The 25,402-nt window shown below is 36.6% G+C and overlaps 1 protein-coding gene across 4 annotated transcripts in view; it reads right to left on the reverse strand.

Annotated features, from left to right (window-relative positions):
* Window positions 1–4,872: 4,872 nt before the first annotated feature.
* TGS1 (trimethylguanosine synthase 1) overlaps window positions 4,873–25,402 on the reverse strand; it is a 39,525-nt gene continuing 18,995 nt past the window's right edge. For 3 of the 4 annotated variants that reach the window (XM_004768810.3, XM_045075776.1, XM_045075777.1), the window contains 5 exons: window positions 22,924–23,079; window positions 21,234–21,377; window positions 17,868–18,084; window positions 16,895–16,973; window positions 4,873–6,479 (listed from right to left, as the gene is read on the reverse strand). In XM_004768810.3, coding sequence (XP_004768867.1) covers window positions 6,357–6,479; window positions 16,895–16,973; window positions 17,868–18,084; window positions 21,234–21,377; window positions 22,924–23,079 — 719 coding nt within the window. In that variant the 3' untranslated portion in view covers window positions 4,873–6,356. The remainder of the gene's footprint in view (window positions 6,480–16,894; window positions 16,974–17,867; window positions 18,085–21,233; window positions 21,378–22,923; window positions 23,080–25,402) is intronic. The other variant, XM_045075778.1, reaches the window with a different exon arrangement.

Genomic DNA, 25,402 nt, shown 5'->3' on the forward strand with positions numbered 1-25,402 from the left:
CTTTTCTTGGTACAAAGGGCACCATGTTGCAATTCTCACCGCCTTGAGTGGACAGTGTGGGTCGTTATCATTCGCCATCCATCCCCCTGTTCCTAAGCGTGGTATATAGCATTGCTTTCGGTAGTAAATGGATGAACATTTTCTTAAATCTTAGTATACAAATATTAAAAGGGAGAGTGATTTTTCATTTATGGTGGTATCTGAAATTGTTTTTCATATAAAGTTTAAAAAAATTAGCTGAGGTGAAAAAAACTAACCCTACACATTGACACAGACATGGCGATGTTACAATGGTAGCAGACAACTACCTGAAGTCTTTGCAGCCCTGGCCGGGCTCAAGTCTTGCTTCTGTCTGGTTAGGCTGTCATCTGGGTGGATGAGGGCTTCAGAGCATTTGTTTTATCTTAGACCATCTGCTATTGTCTCCAGGATTTGCCCAGATCTACTCCCGAGTAGTAGCTTGAGATAAGACATTAACATCTGGAAAATGAGTGAACTATATACATACAAGCAAAAATTTTTTAAAAAAGATTTTATTTAGGGGATGCCTGGGTGGCTCAGTGGGTTAAGCCGCTGCCTTCAGCTCAGGTCATGATCCTGGGGTCTTGGGATCGAGTCCCACATTGGACTCTCTGCTCAGCAGGGAGCCTGCTTCCTCCTCTCTCTCTGCCTGCCTCTCTGCCTGCTTGTGTGTACTCTCGCTCTCTGACAAATAAATAAAATCTTTAAAAAAAAAAGATTTTATTTAATTGACAGAGAGAGAGAGAGCGCACAAGCGGGGTGAGGAGAGGGGGATATGCAAGCAGACAGAAGCAGGCTCCCCGCTGATCAAGGAGTCTGATGTGAGGCTTGATTCCAAGACCCTGGAATCATGAGTTGAGCTGAAGGCAGAGAGTTAACCAACTGAGCCACCCAGGCAGCCCACACACAAAAATTTTTTATGCCAGTTTTTAAATCTTTTTATGACAAAAATTATAAAAAAGTGAAATAATCAAGTAGATATCATAAGATAATGTACTAACTGTGTATCAATAAACCAAAATCTAAGTGAATGGATATTTTCTAGGAAATTATTAAACAAAAACTTATGAAAGAATGAAGCTGAAGAGTATTTTAAAAAATTCTACATTAAAAATATCTTTCTTGAAAAAGTATCAGGCCCAGTTTTCCTGGAGTTCTAGCCAAGGGTTCAATGAGCCAATAATGCTAGTATTATTTAGGATTCAGAAAAAAATGGAAGCATTTCCAAAGTATTCTGCCAGAATAGTCTAACTCTGATACCAAAACCAGGTAGAGCACACAAAACCCAAACATAAATAGAGTAAACCTGCCAAGTGAAATCCAATAGTGGACTAAAATCATACATTGTAATAAAGTAGGATTTAATGATAAATTCCCATATGGTTGAATAATTTCAAATTAAAAAAAAAAATTTTTTTTATTTATTTAACAGACAGAGACCACAAGTAGGCAGAGAGGCAGTCAGAGAGAGAGAGAGAGAGGAAGGGAAGCAGGCTCCCTGCTAAGCAGAGAGCCTGATGCAGGGCTTGATCCCAGAACCCTGGGATCATGACCTGAGCCGAAGGCAGAGGCTTTAATCCATTGAGCCACCTAGGCGCCCTGAATAATTTGAAATTTTAAAAGTAATTTAGTACCTTTATTAAATAAGGACAAAAAAACCTCTAGGATAAAGTACATCTCTAATTTTAACGGCAAGCTCTAATATTTAATAGAAATGCTTCTATCTTATCATTGCAAAATAAAAAGCAAGGAATAAGTGCCATTAGCATAACATTCCTGGCAGCTCTAACCAATATAATAGGAAAAGAATAAGAATTAAAAGTCACACATACTGGCAAAGAGAAAAACTTCCATGGATGTCATGACTGCCCATTTAGAAAAACTAAGTGAATCAGTTAATAATAGGACTATTAAAAAGAGTTCAGTGAGGTGACTGGATGTAAGAAAGTAAAAGAATTCTTACATGCAAACAATAGCCCCCTAGGGAAAGTAACAACAAAAAGATTCGCATTCAATGTTTATAGCAGCAATGTCCACAATAGCCAAACTATGGAAAGAACCTAGATGTCCATCAACAGATGAATGGATCAAGAAGATGTGGTATATATACACAATGGGATACTATGCAGCCATCAAAAGAAATGAAATCTTGCAACAACATGGATGGAACTAGAGCGTATCATGCTTAGCGAAATAAGTCAAGCAGAGAAAGACAACTATCATATGATTTCCCTGATATGAGGAAGTGGTGATGCAACATGGGGGCTTAAGTGGGTAGGAGAAGAATCAATGAAACAAGATGGGATTGGGAGGGAGACAAACCGTAAGTGACTCTTAATCCTACAAAACAAACTGAGGGTTTCTGGGGGGAGGGGGGTTGGGAGAAGGGGGGGTGGGGTTATGGACATTGGGGAGGGTATGTGCTTTGGTGAGTGCTGTGAAGTGTGTAAACCTGGCGATTCACAGACCTGTACCCCTGGGGATAAAAATACATGTTTATAAAAAATAAAAAATTAAAAAAAAAAAAGATTCCCATTCAAAATCAAACAGTAAGGGGTACCTGGGTGGCTCAGTGGGTTAAAGCCTCTGCCTTAGGCTCAGGTCATGATCCCAGAGTCCTGGGATCGAGCCCCACTTCGGCCTCTCAGCTTAGCAGAGAGCCTGCTTCCTCCTCCCTCTCTGCCTGCCTCTCTGCCTACTTGTGATCTCTGTCAAATAAATAAAATCTTAAAAAAGAAAAATCAAATAGGAAGTGTGAAATACCAAGCAGTAGACTTGACAAAAATATGCAAGATTTATACAACTAAAATGAAGGCTTTACAGAAAGACACAGAGTATCAGAAAGGGACATACATTTTAAGTCTTTGGATAGAAAGATTCAATACTGTGATGACTTCATTCTTCCTCAAGTGAAAATCCTAAAGATTTAAAATATAGAACTAACCAATTCAAGCTCATCTGAAAAAGTAAAAAATGCTCAGGAAGAGCCAAGAAATATCTGAGACTAATGATGGGGTATTTGCAACTATTAACATGTACAATGAAAACTACAGTATTCAAAACATACGGCACAGAAATAGACAAATGATTGATGGAAAAAAAGAATTTCAGACACAGAATTATACACACACATACACACACATAGAGGTTAGATTTCAAATTAATGGAGAAAATTTAGTTCATTTACTAGAAAATGGTAAAAAAAATTAGATGTCTAAAAACACATGAACTTGAGTAATAAATATATATTCAAAACTGTTCATCCCCCACGAGTAACCAGGACATGCCAATTAAGATAACCTTATTGTTTGCAGAAGTGAAAACTTGCCATGTTTTGGAGTCTGAGGAAAAGTAGCCCCTTTCAATGCACAGTTGGTGAGAATATAGTTTTCTAGGGTAACTTGACAACTTGACCAAATATAAAAATAAGCATAACTTTAACCTTAAAATTCCACTTCTAGGATCCTATCCTACTTAGAAATATACCCGGCAGTACCCTTTGCAGTTGCAAAAAACTTGGAATCAATTTCAATGTTCATAGTAGCATAATGGTTAAAGAAACTCTCAGATCTGAACTACGTGATGATTGAAAATGATAAGTGCAAATGTTTATGTGTTTATGTGGAAAAATTTCTAAGGCATATTAAATGACAAAGGCAGGTGTCAAAATAATATAACCATCCCACCACACTGTGTGTGTGCAAGCATTTATTAGATAGGAAAATGTCTTGAAGCACACATATCAAGGTGCTGATGATGGTTACCTTTGGGAAGTGGAGTGGAAATGTGGGAGGGAGGGTGGAGAGGAAGTGCTCCAGACAGAAGGTGAGGGTGGGGGTGTCACTATCAGAGTTTTTAACTTTGTGTTGAAATTGACAACACTCATGTTTTACAAAATGTCTTTTAAGAATTTTTGCAATTTAACAAAAGAAAAAAGAGAGCTGGATTAGAGTAAGAGCTGCTAGCTTCCTCATTTTTCTTACTGAAGCAGCTCCAGCAGCTTCACTTTTTATTCCTTTTACATATTTGGATTTTGGTAAGATTTTATTTGAACAAGCAGCTGCACAATCAAGTTCTTGGGGCACTAATAATCTGTGAACAAGTCTATAAATGTTTTATCTGTGCATGATTAGTGGAGAGAAATGTTTTAATCTTGGTTAGGCTTCCTTTTCTACTCATATAAAGTTATGTATGTTCAGAAAGATAAACTAGTTTTAATATAACAATATATAAATAAGAAAAGGTATTGTGGAGAAAAGGTATGCATGAAAGGTTAATGGACACAAACTAAAAAACAAGTGGTGATTTTGGAAGTCTGCTTTTACTCCTTCACCTCCTACCTCAGTGGCTGTCAAGTCATGTTCTAGTTCCAAAGGCCATGTGTTTATGACCCATGCTACCATTAATTTAAAAATGATGATAAATTTATGATACATACACTAATGTTCCATGATGACAAAGTATAAAGACAAAGGACACTGACAGATTTTGATGATGCAAATCAATAAAAATATTAACCCTTCATGACTGGCTCTATTACTTCCAATGGGCAGGACACTTGGGCATACGTTGTAAAGTTTCAAGAGACAGAAGTTAGCATTGCTTCTCTATTCTCCAACGAAGTTGTTTTAAGTTATTCTTTCTAGTACTTACTGAGATTTCCCCCAATTTATTTCAATTCCCCCAGCTTCATCCCAGGCCAAACTATGTTTTAATATTTAACATGCTCGCATATAAAATATAAAGCTCCCAGATCCCTGATAGCCAGAGTCCGATGTCCCTGTCTTTTTACCTACTTGTAAAATTAACTGAACGCACTTTTTCAGATGAATAATTAGGCAACACACATTCTTCCTTTCATTGCCATTTTAATAGAAAAAGAATATAAATCCCATGTTACAAAATATATTTCATATTGTTTTTGTAATGGAAATTAAAAAAAACCACTAACTTTATAAAATAACAGGATGCTAAAAAGCAAATTCCAGATGGAGCAAATACAAAAACAGTAAAATTCTAGAAAAAAGCTTAGACAAATGTATTTGTATTCTGGGAATGGAAAAAACCATAAACCATAAACCCAGAAGAGACAGAGAAAAAGACTGATTGGTAAGTCTGACTATATAAAAAATTATGTATGGCAAAATAAAAAAAAAGTCATAAAACAAGCAAAAGCCAATAACAAACTGGAAAAACATATTTGCAACACCTACTGAAGACAAAGGGCTCTTTAATTTATGAAGATTCATGCATATTAATAAAAAGATAATAATCCAAAAGAAAAATAAACGATAGGAACAGTCAGTTTAAAAGGAGAAAACTATTATAAGACCAAAATATATGGAAAAAAAGCTCAAATCTCATTCATAATTAAGGAATACATACAAACAATAAGATAACACTTTTCTGACATATGAGATAACAAAATTAAAATGCCTGATGATGCCCACAATAGTTGAGAGTTGTAAAAAACTGAAAACAGCCCAAGTGTCCATCAGCAGGGGACTGGTTAAATTAACTATAGTGTATTCCATCTTCCATGAGAAGGTATGAGGTAGATCTCTATGTATATAAGGACATGGAAAGGTCTTCAAGATATATATTCGTAAAAGAGTATCATATTTTTAAAAAAGTACATAGTTTAAAAAAAAGACCAAGTAAAAAAAAAAAAGGAAGGAGTATTGAATAGCGTATCAACAAGAAGGGGAAAAATATATTAAAGTATACTGCAATTCCTTTTCTGTCTTCCAAAGGAATTATAAAATACTGCTGGCTATAGTTATCTTTAGATAAATGAATAAAGGGTAGGACCAGGGGGTGGGAGAGTTTTATTTTTTATTTTGTACCTTTCTGTATTGTTTCTGTTTCTACACTTAAGGGTTTAACATTATTTTAGCAGGGATCAAACGGGCAGATAGGCTATGGCTCGTTCATTGTTTTCTTATATCTCTATGTTAGAAAAAAGAGAGTTGTTTTTTACACATACTTACAAAGACGTTAAACCAAAACACATGCAATTCTGAAAAAAACAAAAACAAAAACAAAAACCCCAGACACATACACATACATATATACACACTGACAGTAAGCACAGGGAAAACCCACCTTTTCCATGTCAGATACTTATTATCCTTATGTATAATGTACAGAGTTAAAATTATCCAAAGATGTCAAAGTACTTCATTAATATTCCTTAATCTACTGTAAGTTTCCATTTCATATGGTGATATAAGATCACGGGTACAAAATATTAGTGAATATAGAAAGAAATCCCAAGGGTCTCGTCTGAGTAACGTTCGGACCCCACATGAACTTTCTGTCCTTGTACCCCTCAGTTACGACTCAGAGGCTGATCTTCGAATCAGGTCTCCAAAATAAGCAGTGATTGTCTTCAACTTATTGTTAAGAAAGTTTTGTTCTATTTCCACTTGCCCTCCAGGCCCGGCTAAGGATGCCACCTAAAAAAAGGAATGGAAGAAAGTCACACATAACATAACCACAATCACAAAATAAGTATTTTATTTATGTGCTTTATCAAATAACAAGACCCTGGCCTTTCATTTAAGTTTCTCAAGTAATGAGGCATCTCAAATGTTCACTGCTACTTTCCAGGCAAGCATTAATCCAATATTTGGTGGCAGAAATAACTTGTTTCAAGCACTTTTGATAATACGGGCAAGGCCATCGTGCTGTTATTGTACAGGACCTAATCTCTCCAATGCCAGAAGCTAAAGAACTCAGAGGAAGAGAAAATGAATATAGTCTTCCCAAATATCAGTTTTATTTATTAAGATAAAAACTTAAAGAATAACTCTCTTCCCTGAAAACTTTTGTCCTCTTCACCTTACCATCTTACTCATTCAATATTATTTACTGAGTACCTGCTCCAGTAAGGTACATCAAAGAGCAAGACAGACATGATCCCTTGATCTTGTACTTTTTCCTTCTCTAATTGGTGTCTTGTATTGCTGTCCCAACCAGAACCACTTTCTCCATCGGCTGCTCTTGTGTATTTTTTAGTCCCCCTACTTTTCGAGGTCTACTAGAATAGAGTGACCAAACTTTTCTTTTCTCTCTTTTTTTTTTAAAGATTTGTTTATTTGTTGTTTTGGGGGGAGGGCCAGAGGGCTTAGCAGAGAGCCCAACGCAGGGTCCCATCACTTGACCCTGAGATCATGACCTGAGCAGAATCAGAAGCTTAACCAACTGCACCACCCACACACCTCAACCAACCTTTTTATTAGGAAGCTAAAAGCATCACCTCCTTTCCACCTTCACAGAGTTAACATCAAAAGGATGCTTCAAGGATGCTTTGCTTCCTGGGTGGGTTAGTTGGTTAACCATCTATCTGCTTTCAGCTCAGGTCATGATCACAAGGTCCTGGGATCCAGCCCCACATCAGGCAGGCTCCTTGTTTAAGGAGCCTTAAACAAGGCTCTGCCTTCTGCTCCCCCTGCTTGTGTGCTCTCTCTGTCAAACAAATAAATAAATAAAACCTTAAAAAAAAAAAAAAAAGAGATGCTTCAAACTAGCAATGCTTTACCCAAAGTTCTTATGCAGAAAAAGTTTTGTTTTTGTCCAACAGTTTTCATGCAGTCTCAGGCCTATTAACTAAGAAATAATGTTCCCTTCTAAACCCATGATTATATAACCAGAGATGAGCTTCATCATGGTAGCAGTGAGAATGATTATGGAGAAGGGCATTGCATCAGGAAAGCCCCATTGAGTCTGATAACCAAAGGCACACAGTGATGGAAAAGGGATACCCAAAATGTCAGAGGTAGGTTTCAACAAAAGGAACATGTAGTTTCTTTTTTCTTTTTGAGAGAGAGAGTGAGCTAGCAGGAGCTCAGGGGAGGGGGAGAAGGAAAAAAAGAATCTTAAACAGGCTCCATAGGGCTTGATCTCATGACCCTGAGATCATGACTTGAGATGAAATCAAGAGTAGGATGCTTTTCCAACTGAACCACCCAGGAGCCCAAGACACAGTTTCTGTAATTCATTTTGTGATCATAATTGGCAAAACGTGTATTTTGCAAAGAGAGGTGCTGTTGGTGTAATTTTAGAGGTCGAGTGATCTAATCTCAGTGGTATTACACATGCTACACCAGCATCTGGCTGAAGGGAAGATTTACTGTGCATCACCAATGAGTATGTATTTTAAAGCATTTCAACTTCCTCTTAGAAGAAAGTCACAGATACAGAAATAGGGAAGAAACCACAGGTCATTCTAAAAGAAGCTGTCCCACTAAACTAGTAGCAATGTCAATATCAACCCCTATCTGTAAAAGGGACACAAAGAGATGGCTGTGTTTTTAGCAACAGGAATAGCTGACAACTGGAGTCAAACACAGTATCTGTCATAATGATAAAAAGGACACGTGTATCTACTATTCAATATTAAGGAATAAACTGAAGTAAAACTTTACATATTAAAAGTATCCAACTAGTCTCTGATTTTTTTTTTTTTCTTTTTTAAGTAGGCTCCACACCCAGTGTGGGGCTTGAACTCATGACCCTGAGACCAAGAGTCACACGCTCCACTGCCTGAGCCAGCCAGGTGCCTCTGCCACTCTGGTTTTTCATAAGGAAGGGTAAAATGAAAAACTTTGTCTTTAACCAACAGAAGGCATTCTAAGTGGTACATCTAAAATATAGTTACTTCACAGTAATTTTTCTAGGAATTAGATATAACTCAGGTGTAGTATTTCTCCTGTTTCTTTAAATAGTGATTTACTTTGAGGAAGTGACACTGGCAGCAAAAGCTGAAATTTTCTCTGGGGGAGCAGTATTGGTTGGGGAGGAGAAAGGAGGAGAGGGGCGGAGAGAAGAGCACAGGTGAAGAGAACCAGAGCAGAGCTGAACCATAGCACACATATGCTAGAACAGATCTAGCAGACAGAACTAAAAGCAAAGTCAGGGGCAAATTTCAATACCAGTTCGACCGTCAATATAGAAATTGGTTCCTGAAAAATAGGAATACTACCTATCTCCTTAAGAGATAGGTATTTTTCAGCCATAAATAGAATTACATTAAAACGAATATCTGAGGTGGGGTACTTTCTTTTTCTTTTCTCCCCACTTTTTAGAGGGCTACCTGGACTTGGGTGCTTTGGACAGAGAAAGGAGTGGAGATGCCCTCAACATGAGGGGGTTTTCCCAGGTCTGCTGCAAAAGTTAATAAATTATTTATTATTTTATTCAACAACTATTTACTGAACACTTAGAGGTTTTTGTCCCAGGCAGTGGAGTGCAACAAAAACAAAATAATCTCTGCCTTCCTGAAGGCTGGGAGAGTCAGGTGACAGACAAAACAAGTGTGCACCATTCATGATATTGGAGGAAAAGGTGACTGTATGTCGAAATACAATGAGAAAAATTGTTTCTATTCAGTGTTTAGAGAGAAAATTAAAAAAAAAACCCTTAACATGTCACTTTCACATTTTCTAATTAAAAACAATTTCTAAAAACAATTTCTAACTCTAAAGGTTACCATTCTGGAGTTAAAAGACTACAAAAATTATGTAGTTCAAATCAGTATTGTTTTGCTTCAATCAAATTTAATGCCATTAACTTCCAGCTGTATTTTTCACTAGCAGGTTTAACTGGCAAAATATTATTTGATTCCTTCCCCTTTCTTAAAATTTAATAAATTGAGAGAGAGGAGGAGGAAAGGAGGGAGTGAAACGGAGGGAGAGAAAAACATAGGTAGGTAAACAGTCAAAGGTTAACAACGGCTCTAGATTATATGTCATGTTTTTGGCATATCACCCAAGTATACTAACTAGATTTACCAAAAGAAGTCCCAATTATTTTGGATTGGAATTAGAACTAAGGCCGGAACTCCCATCAACTAGATTTTATAATAGTTGTTCCTTGGGGATTGGGAAAGGAGAAATGGGTAAACATTAAAGGTGATAATTTTAGTAAAAATGAAAGATTTAAGACTGAAGATTAAGAGCCAACTAAACATTTAAAAGTGCATTTTCTTCTTTCTTTTAAAAAGTAAACTCTACGCCCAATGTGAGGCTTGAACTCACGACCGACCCCAAGAGTCGCATGTTCTACTGACTAAGGAAGCCAGGAACCCCTGCATTTTTTTTTTTTTTTTAAAGCAAACTGATTTGAAGTGAAAGTGTATGAGAGCTCAACAAATGAGAGACAGTAACCACCAAACTGGATCCTAATGGAAAAACATAATCAATATCAAGGACAGGAACAGTTTAAGAAAGATACAGAAAAATTAGAGCACTGAAAAACAGTCTTATTACTACAGTGGAGAAGTTTATATTTCCTTCACCCCTTTGGGTAAATTTTTTTTAGTAAATGATGTAGATAAATAGAAGGATACCACACAGACTGCTACAAACAAGTCCTGTGCTAACAGCTGGGGATTTCCTGATTCTCTGGTCTGTTGTGCTTCATGTAACTAGTTAAATTTAAGAAGTCTTCATGTTTCCAGATTCTAGCTCTGAGAACAGGTAAGAAGTAAAGCTTAGTGAACTGATTTTTGGTAGCCTTCTCCTAAGAGACTATTGCAGGTAAATTTTTAATGCCCAGGATAATTATTGGCATATCCCCAATGCCCTCCTGTTGACTATGGTGGCTTTTAAAAATCGTATTTGTTTTAATCAACAAGTAAACATTTGAAAAAAGAAAGAAACAGGAAATAATATGTGAGAGCCTGAGGTAGCATGCAAGTTATCTGAAAAACAATTAGTAAAAAATTAAGATTCATTCACTTTAGCATAAAAATCTCATTTGTTTACCATGTGCAGATAAACAAAACTAATTTTATAGAAATGTCTATAAAGAACAGTTAATTTCCCATCCAGGGAGATTTATACTCTGGACAGTATTTATATTTAGGGTAGCTAAACTGAGTGTGGGCCCAATACAGATATAGCTGTTGTCATGACGTCTGTCTGGGGGAAGTCATGGTAGGGTGCAGCATGTCTACCATACAAATGCCAGGGTTACATGATATAGGCCCACCTCCCAGTCCACTTTTCAACACTGTTCTTAAGGATGCTGCTCAGTGGGGCCCTGCTCTCTATACTGGTTTAAACAAATCATAAAGGAAAGAGCGTTAAATTTGAAAAGCATAAATGCTATCACTTTCCTGAGGCCAGGCATTTTAACAGGGAAGAATAAGGAGGTGCTATACCACACCAACCAGCAGCCACTCCTCCCAGCATTCCAATGTCTGCCTAGGAGACAGGGCTCCTTCTGGTTGGAGCCTCCGCCCACAGGGATTTCATACAAACATTCCACTCTGCTCAGAGACCTATCCATACTGTGTATGTTTACTTTTTAAAACAGAAGTTTTCCATATTTGGAATGCCTGGGGGATCCAAAGCTGGTAATGACTGCAATTTTATGACTGTCAAAGGAAACAAATGAGGAAAAAAAAAAGAAACAAAACAAAACAAAACAAAAACAAACAAAAAAAACCCACAGCAAGGAACAGGCATCCAATAGATAAATACATTTACCCTGGGCCCTATGAACTGAAGCTAATCAGTTCCAAAGTTTCACTTGTGATTTCCTTCCAAAGAGCCTAGCACAAAAATACTTTGTGAATTAGTTCTTGAGCTGGGTAGTGAGAGTTGAGGTAGCAAGGTAATATGTGTGCCACAGTAACCCCCATATGGAAAAAAGGGAATAAAAGACTGAGATAATAGGAGAACTAGAAAAATATTTTACTAGATACGGAAAATAACTGGCCTCTTCTCCCATATGGAGGGACTACACAACAACCTTTATCTGGGTTGGGCCCATACTTAGTTTAGTTACAATAAATATAAACACAGTCCAGAGTAAAATCTCCCTGGATGGGAAATGAACTGTTCTCTACAGACATTTCTATGGGAAAAATCCAGCCTGAGTTTCAAACTTGGGGAGCTCATAAACCAGCCCATTTGTAAGTTCTGGTCGCTGTGACATTCTAAACATTCCTTAACAAAAAAAGCTGACTTCTCTCATTCTTGCAGTATTGCATTTTCTCTCATTTAAAAAAATCCTACATATGGATAGATTTTCTTCATTTTTTAAAAAAAGCTGACCTCCTTCTGTAATTTGACCCAAATTTAATACCAAACAATATACTTGAAATCTCATTTCTTTTTTGACTTTTATCATTCTTCAGTGTCATTACTCCCTCTACAGGTAGAAAATGTAGTCACCAACTGTGATTCTAACAGTTTGTTGAAGGAAACCAAAAACACAAGTTTTATTAAAAGAAAAAAGTTAACTTTCTCCTTGGGCTGGTGTTAATTCAACTAGAAAAAATATACTCATTGTAACTTTTATAACCAAGTAGTAAATTTCCTATTGTCATTCAGGTATCCAAGTAAGCCCATCTAATTTTTAATATAAGGATCATATAACCTCTTTGAAACTTTGAGATTTGCAATTTACATGGGCAAATAAAAATTAGGAATCAACAGGCTCAACCCTTATCTGGCAGTCTACAATGAAGATCAGAGTCACATGAGTAGCAGGTATGGTTTAATATCAAATTTGATATAAAAATGCAGGGAGTAAGAGGACAGTACTTTTTCTTGTAACTGGTACAACATATAGTATTTGGGAGGTCTAATGTTTAGACACAGTGGCTCATAAACAAATGACAGGTAATAAGATCTAATTTCATCTCCTTCTAACCCCGAATAAGAGCTCAGACTCGCTCATTTTATTTACCCTTCTCTTAACCCAGAGAATCCCAAATCTAGAAGCACATTACAATCATTTAGGGACTTTTAAAAAATTCATGCATGGGCCTCATCCAGAAAATAAATCAGAGAGAATCTTTCCTAGTGGACCAGGGTACTGGTAGTTTTAAAGAGCTACTCAGCTAAAATGATAAAACTCTCAGAAGAAAACAGGGAGGAATTTCATGACATTGGATTTGGCAAAATTTTTTGAATACGACACCAAAGTACCAGGAATATCCAGAAAAACAGCTAAGTTGAACTCCATCAAAATTAAAAACTTTGTGTAGCAAAGAACACTGTCAAGATAGTAAAAAGGCAAACTCATGGAATGCAGAAAAATATGGGCAAAGCACATACGGATAAGGGATTAATAGCCAGAATATACGTATGTGAATAGATGGTCAACATCATTAGTCATGAGGGAAATACAAATCAAAACTACAATGAGATACCATTTCATACCCATTAGGTATTATTACAAACAACAAACAGAAAAAAACAAATGTTATCGAGAATGTGGAGAAACTGCAACTCTTAAAGAACTGCTGATAGATGGGGCACCTGGGTGGCTCAGTGGGTTAAGTCCCTGCCTTCGGCTCAGGTCATGATCCCAGGGTTCTGGGATCAAATCCTGAATCAGGCTCTCTGCTCGTTGGGGCGCCTGCTTCCCCCCAACCCCCTCTCTATTTCCGATCTCTGTCAAATAAGTAAAATCTTTAAAAAAAAGAAAAAGAACCGTTGGGAGAAATGTAAAATGGTTCAGCCGCCATGGAGAACTGTATAGTGGATCCTCAAGAAACTAAGCAGCATTACTCTGATTCAGCAGTTTCGCTTCTGGCTATATACCCGAAAGAACTGAAAGCAGGAATAGATACTATGCACTCATAGCAGCATTATTCACATCAGCCAGAGGTGAAAATAACCCAAAATGTAGCATATACATACAATGCAGTATCATTCAAATAGTTTTAAAAAGGAAGGAAATTCTGACACATGTTGAAACACGGATGAACTTTTAGGATATTATGCTCAGGGAAAAGAGCTAGGTACAAAAGGGCAAATACTGTGTGATTCTACTTATTCGAGGTTCCTAGAATCATCAAATTCATAGAGACAGTAGAATGGCGGTTTCCAGGTAATGGGGAGTCAGTGTTTAAAAGTAGAGTTTCAGTTGGGAAGATGAAGTTTTGAGATGGATGGTGGGGATGGCTGCACAACAATGTGAATGTATATAATGCCACTAAACTGTACGTTTATAAATAGTTTATGGTTTAAGTTTTGTTATGTGTATCTTACCACAATTAAAAAAAAGCCATTCAGGCAATTCCAATTAGCAGCCAGAGCTGAGAGCCAGTGCTCCAAAGACCAAGGAAATAAGCCAAGACTGGGAGAGGGGAACAACCTGACATAAGAATATGTCCTTTCAAGCGAGTATATGTTTCTGATAAGAGAAAGAGAAAAATATATCATCTGGAAAGTGTGTTTATAAATTAAATTTCATCATTACACAAATATAAAACCTTATATTCTATCCTCTAGAGAAAAATGTCATCTTTCCATACTGGCCCTCTTCAAAGTGTTAGCAGCATTTACATTCTTCTCACAAAAACTTTGTAATAGCATCTTCAAAGTCACATACATAGGACTTTATTGAGAGTTTATAGGCTAGAAGTACTGGTGATAAGTGAAATACCCACATACTCATTTATGCCTCACAATCGTCACCAGGCAGCTAGTAAGTGGCAGGGCTAAGACTAAACTAGGTCTGTTTGACTCTTAATCTCTCTTTCTCTGTCTGGTTTTGAGCCCATTAACTGAACATTATCCACATATGCTCACTTCCATGTCACTGGTGCTCTTGCCACTTTCTCCTCAACTCCTACAATCAAAGCTTTTTTGAAGTCCAGTTTATATCCTAGATCATCAGAACCTTTCTTGAAGTCATCTAACAAGATAGCCAGAGCATTTAATTTCCACCTTTTTAATGAGAAGGTTGCATTATTTATGTCCCCATGACCAAAGCCCTAAGATGCTGAACTAGCATGAATACTGGCTACTGCAAGCCCTAAAGAATCTTCTGGAGACCCAAGACTGTCTGAATATGTGTATAGGATGGAGGGGAGTACCTCTGGCTTATGGCAGGAGGGAAGTGCTTGTGCTTTTGAGAAGCTAAGATGGGAAGAAAGAAAACAGGAACTTAGACATTCTGCTCTCAGGGCACCTGAGTGTCTCAGCTAGTCAAGCAGCTAACTCTTGATTTCAGCTCAGGGTTGTGAGATTGAGCCCCACATCGGGCTCTGCACTCAGAGAGGAGGCTGCTTGAGATTCTTTCTCTCTCTCTCTCTCTCTCCCTCTCCCTCTGCACCCCCCTTGTGTTTTTTTTCCTCTCTCTCTAAAATAAATTAAAAAAAAGAAAGAAAGAAAGAAAGAAATTCTGCTCTTGCTGCTCCCTCACAATCACCCTGCATTTGGTATATCACTTAGAGAAACTGGGAACTCTGGTCTATGTTCAGGAGTCAAGTCAGGACAGTCTGAAAAGAAATCTTGCTCTGAAGAGCTGAGAACAGGTGGGAACTAATCCGATTGTCTCACTCTTCCTTTTCCGTACCAGTGAGGTGAGAAATGACAGTAAAAGATTGAAGAATACAATCTTTAAATCAATTTCTGTCCAGATCCTCCTCAAAGGGGAGGAGCTGTGTCCTGAGATGGTGTTTGGTGATAACTGCAGTCTTGTGGTGCCTGAGTTGGCAACCCCATAGCCTATCCACTTTCATCCCTTGAGGTTATCACTGGGGCTAACACAAACCTCAGCAGTGGTTGTCAACCCAGGCTACACATTAAAATGATCTGGCACTTAGACAGATACAGTTTTTCCAAAGGTCCCCAGGGACCCTAAAGCACAGCCTGTCTCCTGCATTACTTGAGAACAGCCAATACATAGTAAGACAAGATATTGAGGACCACAAGTATTTCATGGAAGAAAAACAAAATGGATTCTAAATTATATGAAATACAGAAAGGGTAGACCAGATTAGGAATTTAAACTTCTTAAAATAACAGTAAGAGATATTATTATTAGAGTATAAAAGAAGAAAACAAAAAACAGTGCAGAAATATTAAGTATAAAGGATGTAATAGTTGAACTAAAAAACAATAGGTGAGATAGATAAAAGAACACATATACCTGAGGAATGAGCTAATTGGAAGACCAGATCTTTCAGAAGAAAAAGGAAGAGAAAAAACACCAGGAAATATAAATTTGAAAGACTAATGTCCACATAAGTGATGTTCCAGAAAAAGGAACAACGGTAGTAAAAAATTTCGTTGAATAAATAATGGGAGATAATTTCTTCAGAATAAGATGAAAAAGGTCAGAAGGACAGGGTCGGCTCTCAGTATCAAATAGGAGAGAAAGGAAAACCTCAGAGCTAGTAACACTACAGTAAAATTTAAAATATAAAAAGACCAACATTTTCAACAGAATGCTTATCATACATATGATAATATGTGTTATCATAGATATGATAGCAGTAACTGTTTACAGAAAGCAAATCAACAAAAACATGAAGTAAAGACATCATCAAATGTTTATGAGGCTGTTAGGTCAAGTCCAATTCTGTAAGAGAAAAAATTCCATTATTAAGTAAGTGTTTACAGGAAGAATGGAATAGGGACATTAAGCTCTTCAACTACTAGCCAAGTGTCCTATATTCCAAGACTACAGTTAAACTTGCTTCTGGCCAAATTAAGGTTTCATCTGTCTGTATATTTCTATTTAGGATCCTCTTTTGAGGAATACCTAAAACCTCTACTCTCAAGGTAGGTCTCAATAAAGACAGATCTTGGCTAGTTTGGGTATGTGCATTTGAAACACAACACATTCAGTTATCCTTTCAGAACACATAATTAAAAGCCCAGAGGGTTTATATATACATACATACATATATATATATATATCCTCCTGCAGCTGTGGAGATGAAGTGGATGAAACGGGCATGGATTTAACTGCCAAACACCTCCAGTTTTCTAATAATAGTAAAAAACCCAGAGACTTCTCATAAATATGTTCTCAAAGGAAGGTCCTTGTTATCTTTTTCCTGCCCATTTTTTTGTAAGTTATGCCAGAGGCTCATAGAAATTGCTTAGTAGTGGCTTACCTGGTCAATATCAGCATTTCTTGGAAGAAAATAAACAATATTATTAGTTATCTTCTGGGAAAGCCTGAAGATTTCGAAGGTGAATAATAGTTAAGGAATGGTAACAAAAACAGCAGTTAATTTCTAATCACAGATATGTTATACCATAACTCAAATGTATTTTGGTATGTAACTATGAGACACACATTTATATTCTCTAATGGAACCTAAGAGAATTAAGTAGCAGATTTGTAATTCAGATGGGTCAGAGATTAGAAGTTAAGCCCATTCATTCGATTACCCATGTGGAAGGCAGCCAAGAGTCAGAAATACACTTTCTCTTTCTGCCGTTTCCTAATTATTATGAAAATATAATAGGAAAGCACAATACAACCACTTTCCAGTAAAGAATAAAGACAAGTAAATCTGGTCATTGTGGCTTACATTCTAAATTTTAAATAGCATTTTAGAAACATGCTTCCTGTTCGGGGGATTCCTCTGGGTAGGAGAGATAAAGAAAAGGACAAATAAATGTTGTTCTTTATGAAATAAGGGTTTCCTTCAGTATCTTGGAAGACTGACAGGGAACATCTGAAGATGCAAAGAGAATAGGCACAAGCCAATATAAGTTGAAGAAAAGTTAAGAGATGGTCACCCAGAGTCTATGGACAGACAGGTCTTGAGGAAACTCCCAATTTCCAAGGCAATAATTTCAAGCAATTAGTATTTCCCAGTTGTTTTATAATGAAAAAACTGGATAGTGCCCGAAGGAAATATGTCTTCACACCTGCCATTCCTCTTGGAAGTAAACCACCACTTAATTTTTACATACTGGCTTTTTATGCAAAATAAACTGGAATCTATCAAGTGCCATTAATATTTCCCCACTTCACTCATGTCTCTTTCTGAAACACACATACACACACTCACTCATATGCACACCTTTCTCTCCACAACCACTGTCTGAGTAAACGCTCAGCCTTCCAAAGGATATCCATCAGGAGACATCATGGTCCTGAGGTCAAAGGTCTCCGCAGTAGCGTAATCTGGTCCTCCCCAAGGAGGGCTAAGAAACACAACATCAGCCTTTAAATGTGAAGCCAGCAAGAGGAAATCTCCACAGATGAACTCTATCTTGTCTGCTATTCCATAAACTTCTGCATTATTGCGAGCAAGATCAATCTTCACAGGATCAATATCAATGGCAATCACTAAAAGCGGGAAAAGAAGAGTCAAATGACACTGATCTATAGAACAGTTCATCTTCTGAGCAGTCTGATTTTTTCTCAGTGTAAGAACTTTTTTTAAAGACTAAGAGAATATGGCACATGTATCAGAGATAAAGAACTTAATTAAAAATTTTAATCTAAGTTAGAAAGATTCACTTGAGTAGCACTAAGAAAATTTGACCGAAGGACTTGGCTTTCAAAGTTGTCACTCAGCCAGGTTTTCCAAAGCAAGTAGTGACAGCTGCCACACCGTATCTTCTGAGAGGTAAACACGTGCTTAGCTCTGTGCTCTGAACAGCCTGAGTGGCAAACACTTGGAAAGATCACTGACTACATGTCAAGCCTCTAACACTAGGATTTCAGAAACAACCAATTTCCTAAAATGAAACAAAGCTTCCAAAGAAGAACAAATTTGACAACTTTTACAGAAAAGCAAATTAAAACACATTTTGACAAACCCATAGAGATAGTTTATGAAGAAGAAACGTAAAAGCGTCTGCTGATAATGTTTAATGAGACATCTTAGGAGGAGGGAACCGACAACACTGTTTTCATTGGATGGGCTTTCATTTAATTTATTGCAATTTCATAATTAGCAATGCAAACATAAGTTATTTTTAGCTCACTCCTATCTGGCAGTCAGTAACTCAAGTGCACCTGTATGTGCACCAGTATGCTGGTGGCAATATTTCATATTTGGAAAGGCTAAGTGGAACCCTGATGCATACAACATGGTTGTCATGGAAACATAGTTTTCTAGAAAATGCCGGTTTCAAAATTTGTTAACACTTTTGAGAAGTAATGCACTAAATAAATCACTTGAACAATGAATACAAGCTCCAATTACATGCTGAAATCATGCATTTACAATGCTATATTTTCTGTTCTAAATAAACTACCATTCCTAAGAGAAAAGACGAAAATATTCTTTTCAGCTGTTAAATCTGCTCCATTTGTAGTACAGAGACAGATGGGAAGATATGCTGACAACACCAAAAACTCAATGGGAAAAATGATTTTCAACATCAAATATATTCAGTCAATCCTCATGTTTTCATCTACATTTGTCCTAGAGGCTGCTTTGGTTTTAGGCCTAACAGAATGGAAGCACTCATTCTATCATGTAAAGGAAATGCTGGCAAATGTTGAATGACATCATACAGAACTGCACTGTCCATGAAATGGTAGTCACTAGCCATATGTGGTTATTACCTTTAAACTGATTAAAATGACAAAGAATTTAGATCCTCAGTCACACTGCCACATTCTTTTAAGATTTATTTATTTATTTGAGAGAGAGAGAATACGTGCATGCATTCGGAAGCTGGGGGAGGGGCAGTGGGGAGAAGGAGAGAAAATTATCAAGGAGATTCTCCACTGAGTGCTGAGCCTGACACAGGGCTCCATCCCAGGACCTTGAGATCATAGCCTGAGCTGAAATCATGAGTCAGCTGCTTAACCCACTGAGCTACCCAGACACCCCCACACTGTCACATTTCAAATGACCAACAGCCACATGTGGCTAGTGGCCTATGATACTAGACAGTGCAGATACACAACATTTCCATTATCACAGAAAATTCTATTGGATAGCAGTAATACTGAAGTATAGAGAAAGGGAAAAAATCTTTAACATCAAAATGCAAAACTTTGTGGATTCTCTAACCATTTAGTTGAGTACATGCCTAGACAACCATTGGGTCTGGGTGTAGCAGAAGTAGCCTTCCTTTAGCTTGGGACCCACATCAGATATTTTTCTTTAACAAATGTGTACTAAGCTACAGAAAGCTTTGGCAAGAGACCTATATTCATAGAAATACAAATCTACAATACGGATAGTTTCCATAATATTTTGAAAAAATTTCCATATCCGTTTGCCGCTTTACTAGAAGGCAGATATTTTAATTGTCATGCTGTGATACAATGTCAAAATGAAGACAAATTTGAAAATTTTTGAGGAAAAATTATTTTTATGCAATAAACACTGGTCTAACAGAGCTGGCAAGTGCAGAGAACTTTAAGAGTAAATAATGAATTCAAGGAACACAAGAAAATAACTCCTATTCCAGTAAATGTGAAGACAACTTTCATTCAGGCTATTAGAAGACCATGTAGGGTGAGAACTGTCATGCCCTGGAGCATGATTTAATAAGGGTCACAGTTCAGCAGCATGGGTCTGGGTCTTCAAGGTTAAGTTTTCCTTCACCAGTTTTTAGCTTCTATATTATACTTCCAGACTCATACTTTCCTAGTTAACATTAAAAACTTGAAATAAATTTAAGAGACTTAACTGTTAATTCACTGAAACAGATGCTGCATGTATAATACAAAGATGCTGGGGGGAAGAGCATCTTCAGAGAACAATTGGTATCTTTAAAATGTCACATTATACTACACTTTAAAAATAATTTAGAAAGAACAGGGATATCAGAAAAAAAAACAGAGTAAAAATCCTGCCTTCATGACTCAGCTATGTCCATTTGGGCAGACCTTCCAATTTTACAAAGTTTTTTTTTTTTTTTTTTGCTTTGGGAAATAGCAGACATATAACCTACTTGACATAGTTCCTGGCACATATATAGTGACACAAGGTTTCTTTTTCATGATTCCGAAGTCAAACGACCACGAGAATGACCTAATACTTTAAAAATTTTCAATTTTACAATGCACAAACTGAAAGGTATTACAGAGGTTATCTTAATTGTTAAACGATGTCCAAAGTCACAAAGGTGGCAAAACTGGAACTCCTTAACCACTCATCTTCTAAAGAATGGTTTCCCATTTTAATATTTTTAGTTTTTTATAATACTATAATTTTGGCTTCACCAAACTGTGTCTGTGTAATCCTGAGCAAGTTATTTCATCTCTTTATTTCCCAGTTTATCTGTGAAACGCAGATAGTAAAAGATACACTTTACAAGACCGCTGACTAATAAATACATATTAAGCACTTATACTAATATGAGATACAAACTGTATGCTTACTATATGCTAACTATTATTATTTTAAATATTTGGCATTAAATTACTAATTATATAATAAATCTTAGCAAAGACAGGCTAAAGCAAAATGAAACATTTACTGAATAAATTAAAAAGAAATTACTGATCTTCCTTTGATGGCTAATTACCTCTTTTTCCTGTTAACGCAAACTGAATAGTATTTCCTCCAACTCCACAAAATGCATCTACTACAATGTCACACTTGAAGGACTGGCTGACCCGGCCAGCAATGTGTTCAGCAATCTTCTCAGGAGTAACTGAAAACCAGCCCTCTGTGAAGCGAAGAGTATTTCTGTTAAGATGTTTAGTTTCAAGAGGCCAACCCAAGCATAAACATAGCAAACATACACACACATACACACACACACACACACACACACACACACACAATATATATATATATATATATATATATATATATATATATATATATATATATAACATATATATTATATGTACTTGAGCAAAACTTAGTTTCTCTTTTCCAGAAATTATAAGTTACTTAGTTTTAAAGTTCTGCCAAGCTTGTTATACAAAGGACCAGTACCATTTCCATTCCCAATTTCCACCAAAGCAACTGCCTCAATTCTTGCCTGATTCTTTTGTAATATACTTCTAATAATTGAATGCAATTTTTAGTTTTTGTTTGAAGTATTAACTACTGACTATTATGGAAAATGGAAAGTTAGCTATCCAACTGGCTCACTTCCCAAACTCCACTGAGTTTCCTGATTACTTCATTTCTAATGGGGAAGCAAACTGACCTCCTTTCCCAATAGAATTAACATTTTTTTCGGAAAGCTATTTCTCTGAACAAAAATGATACACCAGTTTTTCTGTTCCCTTTCCTTACCAAAACTTTAAATGGCTCCTCATTGCTGGAAGAATAAACATATAAACTCCCTTTATAGGAATTAAAAAGCTTTTATCCAGTCTTATTTCTCCAAACACCTATGCACTTTCTTCAATACACAACATTTTGTAAATTACTATAAAAAGCTGACAGAACCCAAAATTCTAACCCCAGATCAAGCCTCCTAATTTTGAGTTATTAAGACCAGTGTTTAAGTAGCCCCAATATGAAACCAAGCATCACTTTGTAGAACTGCATTAAGGAAGGTGTTCAAGATATAGCAGGAACACTCTTTCTAGTTCCAGTGTTAATTCATTAAGTGGCGTCTTTCTGAACTAGGTATTTTGTCATCAGATGTTCTGCTTAATAATCGATTGATTCCTTTTATTATTTATCCTAAAATATAGATTAAGTATAGATTAAACCTGAATGTGAAGTTTTAAAAACACATGTATATCCAAATTGAGAGACTATAGAAAATAAATGGGTCACCTTTCTTTGGAAAAATGTCAAAGTCATAAAAAACAAAAAGGCCGAGGAACTATTCCAAATGAAAGGAAACTAAAGAAACATGAAAACTAAATGCAATACATGATCCTATACTGGAAGGAAAAAAAAATGCCATAAAAGACATGACCAGGATAACAGATTACATAAGAGTCTGGACTACAGATGATAATAACTGTAGTCATGTTAAATTTGCAATTTTATCATTGTTACATAAAGTATCCTTATTCTCAGAAAATACACACACACACACACACACACACACACACACACAGTGTTAAGGGGTAGGAGCAACTGGATCAGAAACACACACAGAATGGTAAAGCAAATGTGGCAAATGTTAAAAATAGCCAAATCTGGGTAAAGGGCATTATAAACAATTTTTTACTATTCCTGCCACTTTTTTGTAAGTCTGAAATTATTTCAAAATAGTGTTAAACATTATATACATATTTTACCTCTGTCCAATTTAATCCCATCATCAAAACGGGAGAAGAGCCTGTATCTCTGTGCCCAGTATTTTGCCAGCTCAGGAACAGCAGCGATCTCAGGAGGCAGACCAATTACCTTTCTGTTCTTGTTTTTCTTTTTCTTCTTCTTCTTTTTACTTTCCACTAAAATAAAATAGTGTAAATACAGATATTCACTATGAAAAAAGGAAATCATAGATGAATTTATCTAAGAAGTAAGTGTAGCCACATTCAGTAATTACAATGTGGGAATGCACCGCAGACTATACAGGCAACAGCCCTCCAGAAGAAGCGGGAGGGCATACTGCAAACAGCACTGACTTTAGATTATAGCCCTATTTTGCTATTTATGAGCTCCCTGAGCTTGGAACAGTAACCCAGGCTCTGTAAGATCCAATTTTTTAATTCCTTGAAAGGAATGAATGAATAATATTTCACCTACGTACTTCACAGGATTGTTAGGACATATGTAGAGATACTATATAGGTATAAAAGTTATGATTTCTGTTAGAGAAGACACTGCTTTAATTGGTCAATTATAGAAATCCAAACATTTCTCTTCCCTTCTTTAAAACAAAATCTCTCAAGCAGAGAAAGACAACTATCATATGATCTCCCTGATATGAGGAAGTGGTGATACAACATGGAGGCTTAAGTGGGTAGAAGAAGAATAAATGAAACAAGATGGGATTGGGAGGGAGACAAACCATAAGTGACTCTTAATCTCACAAAACAAACTGAGGGTTGCCGGGGGGAGGGGGTTTGGGAGAAGGGGGTGGGATTATGGACATTGGGGAGGGTATGTGATTTGGTGAGTGCTGTGAAGTGTGTAAACCTGGTGATTCACAGACCTGTACCCCTGGGGATAAAAATATATGTTTATCAAAAATTAAAAATTTAAAAATAAAATAAAATAAAATAAAATTAAAAAAAAAAATAAAATAAAACAAAATCTCCAGGGCTCCTGGGTGGCTCAGTGGGTTAAAGCCTCTGCCTTCGGCTCAGGTCATGTTCCCAGGGTCCTGGGATCAAGCCCCACATCAGGCTCTCTGCTCAGCAGGGAGCCTGTTTCCTCCTCTCTCTCTCTCTCTGCCTGCCTCTCTGCCTACTTGTGATCTCTACCTGTTGAATAAATAAATAAAATCTTAAAAAAAAAACAAAAAAAACAAAAAAAACCCAAAATCTCCCAAGGACTGATTAAGCCCCTAACTTCCAACTTGGTCAATCCTCTGAATCCAGACATGACCTGAAGGGTCATGTGGCCTCTGGGAAATTAAAACAGGTCACTGCTTTAATGTTAATAGAAAGGGATCTCATTCATTCCGAGATTGACTTTTGCTTAGATAAACAATTTTTATTAATTTGGTTATTTGGTTTAAGTTCCAAGGTTAGAAACAGCAACTTAGAAAGAGTGCTATCAGAGCTAAGTATAATGACAAGAATTGATGTTGACAAATAAAAATGACTACATTTAAATGATCCTTAAGGATAGGACTATGTCTTAATATGGTCATCTGAGCATTGTAACACTCAAGGTGTTATCAACAGCAAAGTGTAGTAAGAGTGTTTTAGGAGAGGGGACACTAACATTTTGAGTGAATAATTACTTACTGTGCAAGACCATCCTGTACATGATGTAACATTAAGCAACCCAAAATACTAAATGTTGGTATCCCCAGGTATCCCAGGTATGCCCTTGAGGTGGTGGTATCACCCCAGGTGAGAACTACCAGCAATATGAGGCAAGGTAATTAGGGAAGTAGGGGAGGGCCAGAAAATGGGATTGAGGAATCAGACAACCTGGTACTGCGTCCTTCTATGCTGCCAACTGGTTCTGTGACCTCAGGCAAATTTCTTAGTTTCTCTGAGCTTAACTTTCTGTATTTTTAGAATGAGGATAATCCTGCCTACTTCACTGGGTTATTTTATAGATTAAATAAAAATGAGGCACATAAAGGCATTTTGGAAATCTACAAGTACCACATAAACATCAGTTGTACATGACAATACAAAAATTTAAACTACTTTAAGTATACATTTTAGAAAGGCAAAGAAGTATGTGATACAAAGAATACAGCTCTATACACACACACACACACACATACACACAAAATATTAAGATTCAAACGAGGTATTTTCCAAAATTCTAAATTAAGAAAGAGACCATCACAATATAATTGTTTCATTAGGGCAAGTCTGAAATCATTCATCGATAAAAATGAATACATGTCAAATGAAAATTTCTACCTCATAAAAGGCTCAATATTCCACTGAATACAATTATAAATTATAAAAGAACATTTACTGTAGAATACATTCAAATAGTACAAAAGGACATAAACTGAAAAATGTGACTCCATTCTGCATTCATTACAGACAACTGCTATAAATACCTTATGTTAGTGTACCACCCAAACAACAAACTACCACTATCAACAACCATTACCACAAAAGCACCCCTGCCCCC

The sequence above is a fragment of the Mustela putorius genome, unplaced genomic scaffold, assembly GCF_011764305.1.
Source record: "Mustela putorius furo isolate JIRA1106 unplaced genomic scaffold, ASM1176430v1.1 tig00000151_pilon_pilon_pilon, whole genome shotgun sequence".
Taxonomy (NCBI): Eukaryota; Metazoa; Chordata; class Mammalia; order Carnivora; family Mustelidae; genus Mustela; species Mustela putorius.